This window comes from Salminus brasiliensis, chromosome 11 (genome assembly GCF_030463535.1).
Source record: "Salminus brasiliensis chromosome 11, fSalBra1.hap2, whole genome shotgun sequence".
Classification (NCBI taxonomy): Eukaryota; Metazoa; Chordata; class Actinopteri; order Characiformes; family Bryconidae; genus Salminus; species Salminus brasiliensis.
In genome coordinates, this window is record NC_132888.1 from 33,967,801 (window position 1) to 33,978,055 (window position 10,255).

A 10,255-nucleotide genomic window follows, 5' to 3' on the forward strand; every position below is an offset into this window, starting at 1 on the left:
CACAGACTAGACTCACCATTCTTTGTGAAAAACTTTTTCTCTTCTGTCTTTATTTGAGGGTGGACTTAACCTTTTTATGTACATAGAAGGGGGATGCAAACCAGGCCAGGCAGAGGATATATATATATTTTTATAGTTTTTTTATATTAAACTAAATGTGAAATTACCGTTATTCATTTATCATTATGTTAAAACATTTTTTAATTTTTCTTGTTTGATAATAAGTTTTATTTTATAAATTCAATTAAAAATGTAAAATTATTACATGGAAACCCCATTAACAATTCTGTCCCATCAGCAAACCCCTCGTGTGTGTGTGTGTGTGTGTGTGTGTTTTTATGCAGGGGGCACATGTGTCTGGTAAGTGCATGACCCTCCATTCCCTTGACTTAATTATCCCCAAGAGAACCTTTTGGGTCAACCCAACACAATCCAAATTTAGAAATCAATTGCTACTACTCCATCATTAATGTTCATTATTTATTTCTGTTTTTTCAAACAGCAGTACCCTTGCTATGTCATTGTTCGGCTTTATCAACTGGGCTGCAGCTGTGCTCTGTCTATTGCTGTATATAGTGAATTAACCAGCAAAGATCTACACACCTCTCAAAATTCAAACAAAATTGCAAAGAGTTTCCAATTTAACGGGCAACTGATTTCAGTTCGCTCTAAAAGCTGACTAGACAAAAATACTACAGTTAACATACACATTTTTAGAATTGCACAATATGGACATAATATAGTTATGGGTACATAATAGGTATCTGTCTTAATTTCTGTATTTCTTCTTTGTTTTTGGAAATGTTGGAGATATCTGGTTTTGATTTAGTGACATAATGTCACCACAGTGAAATGAAATACATGGTACGGCTAGAACTACAATGTTCTGATCAAATCACTCAACAAAGCACAGCGCTTCATTGACTGCCCAAGAGGACATACGAAAGTAGCTTAGGATTCACAGAATGAAATAAAGAATTTGGCATTTGAACACTGCTGGTTGCTAAAAGCATGTTTTCACATATTTAACTGGTCTACACTTGATGTTCTGAGAAATTGGAATACTATAGGTTCACTATAGGTTGGCAGATAGTTCTTCCAAGATGCTACGGTGCTATTCTGTTTAGATCAAACAAATTATATAAACTAAATGAGTAATTTGAGGTGAATTAAGTTAAAGGCACAGTTTTTGTGCTAATGCTTATGTATGTTTATTTTTTACCTAAAGAAGAGTCTGGGACGATTAAACACACTTCACTTTTACTGTTGCACCTTTTTATGTGGTGTAGTGTTTAAAACCATGTAAAACACAAGTCAATGTAGTAGATAACAAAGACCTTTAAACAAAAGCCAACAACAGTAGGACCTCACAACAGGAAAAGCTGTCAAACTCTAGCCCAAAGTGTAGCAGTAATATCCTAGTAACAGGACAGGCATTTAGAAAACAGTCATCTAATACATGTGTAGTAGATCTGTTCTGAGTGCTCTCATCTGATAGGAGAATAAATAGGTCATGGCACCCCCACTACTGTATGTATTTAGCAACCTATCTAACAGCTAATGTGATGATACACCATCCAACTGCTATCGATCCAAAAAATGGCACAGCTATTTCATAACAATGACGCTGTCCAAGTCAGAATAGCTACAATATATACCTCACAAAGACTATAACACTTCAGCCTCTGTGTTACCTACAGACTCTCTTAGCACTTTCATTTGCCATAAGCTCTGTTGGGATGCCTCCATGTCTTTTTGTATTCAGAAAATTGCTTAGCTCAGCTCTGGCTGTGAGCCAAGGAAGATACAAGCCTGCGGCAAGTGAATTTTCTTCTAAGGCAATTACACTTAATTAATGCCCCCCCACCAGGTTTATGTCAACAATGCCTGGATTATCCCCATTCTTGTGATGCTCATTGTGTTCAGAAGAATGGTGGTGACATGTTACTACGACATAAAAGACAACAGGCTTTCACAGATAACTAAACCCTTAGCTAGCTGTCACTGACTAAAAGAACATCTTCATAGAGACAATGAAAATAATTAATTAATAATACATTTAATTTAAAAATGAAACTATGAGTGACTATTAGACAAAATAAATTTCACACTCTTAAAACTAAGAAACCAAGGCTGTTAATAATATTTAAAAATGCCCTTTTGCAAAACCTAAATAGAATAGAAAGAAAACATGGAAAAAGGGATGACAGAATTGAAAGGCTGAGATTAGAGCTAAAGCCCTAACTCACTTAAGGGAGGGGCTGAATTCTGTCTCTCTCTCTCTCTCTCTCTCTCTTTTTATATTCCCATAGAACATGAAGGGATATGTTATGTGATTGGAATTTGTATGCCAGACGCAGAGAGTTAAATCCATATAATCTCCTTTCACATTTAACACACACAGAGCTTCCCCAGGCTGATAATCGCAGCATGGTGGAGGGCCTCTCTCCTTTTCTCCATCTCTCTGTGCCACAAAGATTACAGAGGTGGGCACAAGCCCTGAGGTCTAGGGGGCAATAGTACAGCTCAGATTGGGTCAGGACCAGGAGTAACTCCAGAAGTTACTCAACAACTATCTGAACATGTGAGCAAATTAAAAAACAATGTAGATCTTTAAAGCAATTCATAAAACTGTTCTGGGTTAAAGTATAAGGTCAAAGGGTCACATGCTTTTTGGTAGGTTTAAAATAAATCCGTGTAGCCCTACATGAGCTAAGGCCTACATGAAGGTAACACCTGATTTGCTCTCAGTTAGTCAATATTACAGATAAACCACATCAGTGGTTAGCTGCCACACACGTGGAGCAGCCCTTACTATCAAATTCAAATCAACTGTAGGCTAATGATGTTTATGATCTGCATCAAATGCAATTACCACCACAAGTTCAAATCAGAGAGACCTTTCAGTACCATGGACAGCAACAGAGGGGCATCTTACATTCTTCAGCACCAAAACCAGCTCCACAAAACACACATAATAAATGTAAACACTGGACTGCTATTAATGGCATGTTTAGCATGTAACTAATCAGAACATCATTAAAAATGAACAGAGTCTCCACGGAAACATCAGTTCAAAGTAGATTTAACAAAACAAACAGATGCAAGGAAATATGGGCATTGTGACTGTACTACTGGAGTTGGGTGAGAAACCAGGTCAGTTGGTTCACCCCTGACCACCCCCACCCTTTTTGCCTTCACAGATTATAGCCCATGGCATTAACCCCCATAATAAAGATTGCAATATCTATAATCTCACAGTGGGGGACTGGGTAAGGGTCTAAACATGCACAGGAGAGGGACTATGTTATCCTTCCACTGTCTGACTATAAGTAGTTCACTGAACTGAAGGACAGTTCCACTTCCCCACATTCTATTGGCACTCAAGAGAGAGAAGGCATTGTATTTCTATCTGATTAAGCTTTATTTGTTAAATGAATTATTCTAGGTTTTTTTATTGTGACTGAAGGTTTGCACTAAAATGACTACATTAATGTAGCTTTATACACATAGTACAACACACACATGTTCTTGAACTAGATCATATGAACTGCATTAGAGACTTAATTTACTGTTTTGTCTGTTAATAAACTCCAAACCAGTTCTAAACTTCATGGTCAGTTATGGTTTAAAGGTTTATAGAAGCTATGACAGTGGTCAGTAGTAAATTGCCTAAGCATCATCAAGCCAAAGTTGCTAAGCTGCTTTGGTGGTGCAGCAAAGAAATATTAGGAATACAACTTCAAACATGTCTGGCCTTGAACTGTGTCACTCTTGATTACTGACCCAAAGTTACGACCAGAATACATGAGCCATCTCTTTTTTCTTTGGGAATCATTTTCAATACAAAACAGAAAACAAACAAGCATAAAAAGACGTATTCATTAAAATTTTAACACTGCTGTGTGCCCAAGTATAGAACCATTTAGGAATCTTTATTCTTAAGAATGTAACTGTAACAGAACTCGTATGCATTAGGTTCTTTCCTGAACTGCCTGGGGCTCTATGAAAGTTAAGACCAAACAAAGCCTGAATACAGGTCATGTTGAAGAACCCCAAAAATACTTAGACCATCTTCCTTTAACTGAGTATGCTTCTTTTATATAGACATAAAGAAAATGTGGTGGGTTGGGCCTCACTCCTTTTCTTAAAGATGAGTGAAAGAAAGGGTAAATAGAATAACCCAGACTCCCTGCACTGCTTTTGTTTCAGATCACTTTCGTCCAAAGGCTAACGAAGCCTTGCAGCTTCCCGCCATTTTGCCTGCCATATGCACAAGCGCCAAATGAGGAGAGATGCTGAACCCCTCCGTTAATGATGTCTGTTTTCCGTTCTCCCTCTCCCTCATACTCCCTCATACATACTTGTAACAAGCAGTACTAACTCAAAATGGGTGCACAATACCTCAACCTCTGCATTTGAGCTTTAGAAATGCTATTGTGCGAGTATATATATATATATATATATATATATATATATATATATATATATATTGCAGCCAGTATGAAAATTCTGTATGAATATGTATGGCAAAGATGCAAGGATATTGCCTATGGTGAACCACTATGCATAATGCAGCTCTCTCAGTCTCTCATCTACATTTGCTTACAGACACACACACCCTGCCCCCAAAGACATCTATACACAAGGAAAGAAATTATGCCTCTCTTGCTCCACCTTATACTGAAAAAAAATCTGAATACATTTATGTAAGTGTTGAATACACAATGGTCGCAATACAACATTTTTCATTTTTCAAATTCACTAATTCAGAGAGACAGGCCCATTCTGTCTATGTTTTAAGTTTAGGATTGTCCCTGTTGCCTATTTAATCTTGACTTAAAGGACTATAAATAAAAAATTCTACTAACAGCTCACTAAAGAAAAGAGAGGAAGTAGAAACCATGTCCAGGCTAATACATATCCTTTAAGAGGTTAATCACAGCACTCAGACAGTGTTCACGCCTACCCAGTGTATGATGTAAGCAAAACATAGCAATGAATTGATCCATTCTCCGGGATCAATGTTTCTGAATGTACATTGCATATATACAGCCTACTGAGCTGACTGGTAAAAACACTTTAAAGATTCAAGTGCATGAGGAAAAAGCCATTTTGCTGTTACTTTCTGCATCATATTCTTTAAGGGGCTAAGCTAGTAATTCTTCTACCTTTCATCTAACCCAGAAAGAACACCCTCCACCCCCCAATATTGCAGTGTCAGGGAAAAGGCAAGCATTTTCAGCATTTGCAATCCTCACTAGCTTATACTTCAAAGGAAAAATGTTCACAGTTGACAAGAGAGTCGGGTTTGTCCTATTTAGAATGTGTTTTTCAAAGATCATCCACATATTTTGCACTAGTTTTTGCTGCTTGTAAAGGAGGTGTGTTCATATCTACATTCCGGATAAATTCCAATTCAGTTCAGCAGGCTGCAGTCTGCAAGAGTTCCTAGAATAACTTTCCAAATTGAATGGTATTTATTCAGATAGACCGTGTGTCTCTGGGGGGGGGGGGGGGGGGGGGGGGTGTCACTGTCCTGAAATAGTTCATTTTATCCATCACCAACTCCAAACCAAATGCACATCTTGGCAAAGTCGACACATTTCCAGCAAGACATTCGTCAAAACGGACTTTCTGCAGCGGCTAACAATAAAATCAGATGCTTCGCGTATGATATCCACTCGGGCAGTCAGGTGGCATCGAGGCGTGGCGCAGGTGCGCTGCTGCTCCATAAGGGTGTGTATGTCTGCCGGAGGGATATTCGCTTGCTGTTAACACGCACACTCCGCGCAGCGTGAGAGGGACACATAAAGGTTCACTCTGACCACAGAGGCAGGTGGAGTGTTAGCTCCTCATACCAGGGAAATGTCCCGTCGAGTTTTTTTAAGGCCATTTATGATCAGGGTAAAAGTTTTTTTCCACACAAAAATCGGGCACAGCCTGTAGACTCATTTCAGAACCTTCTTCAATTAGATGTATCTAGTATGCTCTTAAAAACGTCAGATCTATAAACGCTCTTTAACAGTTCTGCGCCCGTGTCAGCTCCATATGTGATTAATTGTTAGTCAGAATTGAACACGACCTGTTTTCCTACGACTGCAGAAAGAAGTCCAGAGAGCTGCTGGAGTACGAGAGAAAACTGCAAAGATAGAAGGAAAACGAGAGAGCGGCTTGATTTCCGTTGTTAATGGAAAAAAAAAAACTTTTGACCCTGACATTGCAGATAATGTGTTTGTGCGCAATTGCACAAACTATATAAACTATATATATATATATATATATATATATATATATATATATATATATAGATAGATAGATAGATAGATAGTTGGGGGGGGGGGCGTTTTTTCAGAGAAATAAATGGAGTCCTTATGGCCAATGACCTGATTTAGTTTTGGAGTGGGGGATGCTGCAGAGCTCTGTACTAATTGCGCAGCTGGGAAGAGCAGGGGATTTGGAGAGGAAAAAAGAGAAAGAGAACAAATTTTGCATATTTCGATGAGGGGGTGAGCGGGTGGGTGAGAGTGTGTGTGAGTGTGCGTGTGAGCGCGCGTGCGTGTGTTTGCGAACAGGGGTGTTCGTTGGGCAGGGGTGACATTGCCGCCAGGTGATTGCCGCCAAATGTTATGTTAAAAAATATTTAATAAATTTGGTCCTAATTTTGATTTGATTTTGGTCTGTTGTTTTTTCCTTCTTTTATAAAAAAAAAATAATAATAATAATAGACCTCGGGTTGATAGACAAGGTCTGCATATTTGCAATAATAATCGCTTTTATGACGATGATGATGATGATCATTATTACTATTATTATTAATAATAATAATAATATTAATATTATCATAACTTAATAGTATGAGAAGATGTGTTGGACGTGAAAATCTCCTTTCAATCACATTTTAATTTAGGCAAATGTTCAGAAAATCGGATCAGACTGGATAATATCCCAGCCGCCACACAAATTTGACGACCTGACGACAGCTGATGCTTAAAATAAATATTGAACTCTCTCTCTCCAGCCCATGAAATAAAAAATGTGTTCAAAGAACCAGTGTTTGTTGAGAAAATAAATGAAAAGTAAAACTGCACACAGAAAAACCTTATCTGTGACGTCAAATTAGTCTTTTTATTTCATTTAAAATACAGAAGAGAACAGATTTAAATATATAATAATTTAGGGTGTATATGGGTGTGTTGACAGACTTGAGGCCTGTCGCATTGAGCCGAACACACCACAGCTTGGCAACAAGGAGCCTTCGTGCTAAAATTATCCACAACATGGGATATGCTCTACTGCACAGATGTTAGAATGTAAGATGTTGTACCAGCAATTAGACAATGTTATTATTATTATTGTAACAATTTCGTTATTATTATTATTGAACTGCAATTTCCACCCCAAATAAAAATAACAATGGAAATTTCCATATGCAATACCGCAGCACCCCTAGGTGCGTTTTTCATTTCATTTCATTTCATTTCCATTAAAGAGCTACTGGGCTTCAGGTGTGCATCTTTTCTCCAAAGTACACAGCGACCAGGTTTATCTGATTGATTGTGTTAAAATGAAGGACAATCGAAAAAGAATTTTACTTAAAAGACGCAGTTTCGCTCGTAAAAAAGTCTAAAACGGGGAGACTGTAATGTTCCTTGAAAGTGAGGGGAAAAATGGAGGTGCGGCCCTGTCAAAAAATACGCAGTCCTAATGCATATGCATGTATGATAATTGGAAATGTGCATTTTAACCCCGTCGAATGCAAGGCTATTTGATAGATGTGATAAAATAGTATTTACAGATAAAGTACACTAGAAAGGTAAAGTATAAATAATTCTAACAATAAAGACTGAAAAAACAAGTTTGTTTGCATTCTCTGCATCCAAATCCCCTTCCACACACTTTACGCCCAAATACACCCCCTTCTCAGGAGAGGGAGAGGGAGAGGGAGAGAGAGAGAGAGAGAGAGAGAGAGAGAGAAAGAGAGAGAGAATCAATTCCGATAGAATTGCAACTTATATTAAAAACACATTTAAATGATATTTAAAACACCATAAACACACACATCCTTCCTCAAAACATGAGCCTAACTTGTGTAAGCCACACACTCAAGATCCAGGAATAGTGGTTCAGTTTGAGCTGTTGTTAGGCAAATAATCTCAGCACTTGACAACGTATCTAGAGCACGGAATAAAACCTCTCCTCTACCATTCCAACGGCAATTAAACAGGTGCAATTAACATGCAGCACAATTCAAATGCATATATTTCCACATCTTATTAAAAGAATGCAGGAAAAAAAACAACCCAAGCATACATTTTTGGAGAGGAAGATGGTGGGGGGAGGGGCGATGTCAAAAACCAAAATTTGTTGGGAAATCTGATTATGACATTCAATATAGGCCATATAAATAACAACTATCTTACAGCAGCCCAGTCTTGGGTCGTGTTAAAAGTACGAAAACACACACTGAACCCCTTTCAAAGTCATTATCAGCACTATCAGATCAGGAATCTGTTGGCACAGAAAATGGAGGACCACTAATTGCACCAGCGCTAATTGGAAATGAGGCTGCTGTTTTTCATAGGGAAAAATATGCAGATGAATTCGCACTCCATTACAAAGATGCGCACTTTTAGAAAGAGGCACACATTATTAAACCCCTGGGAAGCTTTGAGAAAGCGTACCACTGATATTTTTACAAGGGCAGAACAACTTAACAAATCCAATGCGACAAAACAGGGAGAAAATGTGCGCGCGTTGCTGGAGCGCAGCAGCGCTGTGAGGGCTTTTTTAAGTGAATGTTCGGGCCACTGGCACTTTCACCCCTCTAACCAAGTCCAATTTCTCCACAAACACCTCCTGGAAAGGCAACATTAACTACACAAAAAAGTCAAAGACACACACGCGTCAAACCTTCTTACTCTCTGCCTCATCGGGCATATTCATAACTGCATCTCCATATCTCGCATACAGATCGCGCTATCTCCTCCATCTCCAGCGCCGCGCTCACGCAAACCAGCCTCACCTTCCCAAATCTTCATCTGTTTCTCATCATTCGGTAAATAAACGACCGTTTCAACTTTTATTCGCCAAACTACCCATTTGGGCAAAGTTTTTTAGGCGTTAGACTGAATGAAACTTCACAACACCCTTAAAGAAGACGTAGTCGCCATTCAATACGTTTTTCAGAGATTCAAACAGGTTATATGCACAGCCAGTAACGCACAAGGCATTCGTTTTTTTTGTAGAAGTGTAAACTTCTTAATTATAAGTGTGAATGTGAAGGTGCCAGGGAGAGAGAATAAAAGGTTGCAACCAGGTACGTACCTTCTTTAAAGGAATACAGCAGGAGTAATGTTACCAGCCACATGCCATAAAGAGCAGTTTTGTTTCTGAGGAATTGGTTGCAATCCCGGCGGTGTGGTGAGGCTCCGTGCAGGAGTGGCGGTGATGCTCCCCGGCGATCTCTCCAGCCCTAGTCCCAGACTCGCCAGCGCCGAGACGCGGCCAGCGCTTTGGTCCCTCCTCCCTGCGCGGGACCGTCACGCGAGCGGCCCCTCCTTCAGCACGGCTAATGATGCTGAGAGAGAGAGAGAGAGAGAGAGAGAGAGAGAAAGCGCACGGAGCTTTGACTTTTGCTGTTGGGGGTGGGGAGCAGCCTGAACGCACTTCACATGTGTGCTGTTGTTGAGAGGAACGGACGGCTCACGTGCCTGGCCATAGCCGGACTTTACTGGGGCGAGGGTTCAGTCATAGTGAATGGATTGCCTGGATCACCTGTGGACTTCGGGCTTCGTTTTACGCGCAACGGATAAACGCCTTTATGGAGCTACAGCCACATGAGCAGCCGACAACAACAGACGCGTTTTGTTGGAAGGGACTTGCTTTCATGTCATCTACTGGGAGCTGATCCGCAGAAGTCCGTCTGTATGGAAGTCGCCGCGTGCGCGTGTGCATTTTGTGTGTGGGTGTGCAGTGCTCGCCATGCACTGGTAATGATGGCTGCGCGCGCGTTGATTCACAACCCTTCCCACAAACAAGCACACACGCGCTGTGCAACACTGCAAAAAAACAACAACAAAAAACTAAACAAAAAAAAAACACCAAACAAACAGATGACTTATATGATGAAAGTTAGTTAACTTGCATTGACAAGTTTGAGGTACCTGTTTTAAAATATTAAGGTAACATTAACGTAATGTTTTAAGTTAAATTATAAAGAAAAATGTTAATGGAACAAATTACGTTTTTAAGT

The 10,255-nt window shown here is 39.5% G+C and overlaps 1 protein-coding gene across 5 annotated transcripts in view; it reads right to left on the reverse strand.

Moving 5' to 3' along the window:
- dscaml1 (Down syndrome cell adhesion molecule like 1) overlaps positions 1-9,521 on the reverse strand; it is a 97,500-nt gene extending 87,979 nt beyond the window's left edge. For 4 of the 5 annotated variants that reach the window (XM_072690708.1, XM_072690707.1, XM_072690705.1 and 1 more), the window contains exon 1: positions 9,328-9,513. In XM_072690708.1, coding sequence (XP_072546809.1) covers positions 9,328-9,370 — 43 coding nt within the window. In that variant the 5' untranslated portion in view covers positions 9,371-9,513. Of the gene's footprint in view, positions 1-9,327 lie in introns of all 5 variants that reach the window. The other variant, XM_072690709.1, reaches the window with a different exon arrangement.
- Between the last annotated feature and the right edge of the window lie 734 nt (positions 9,522-10,255).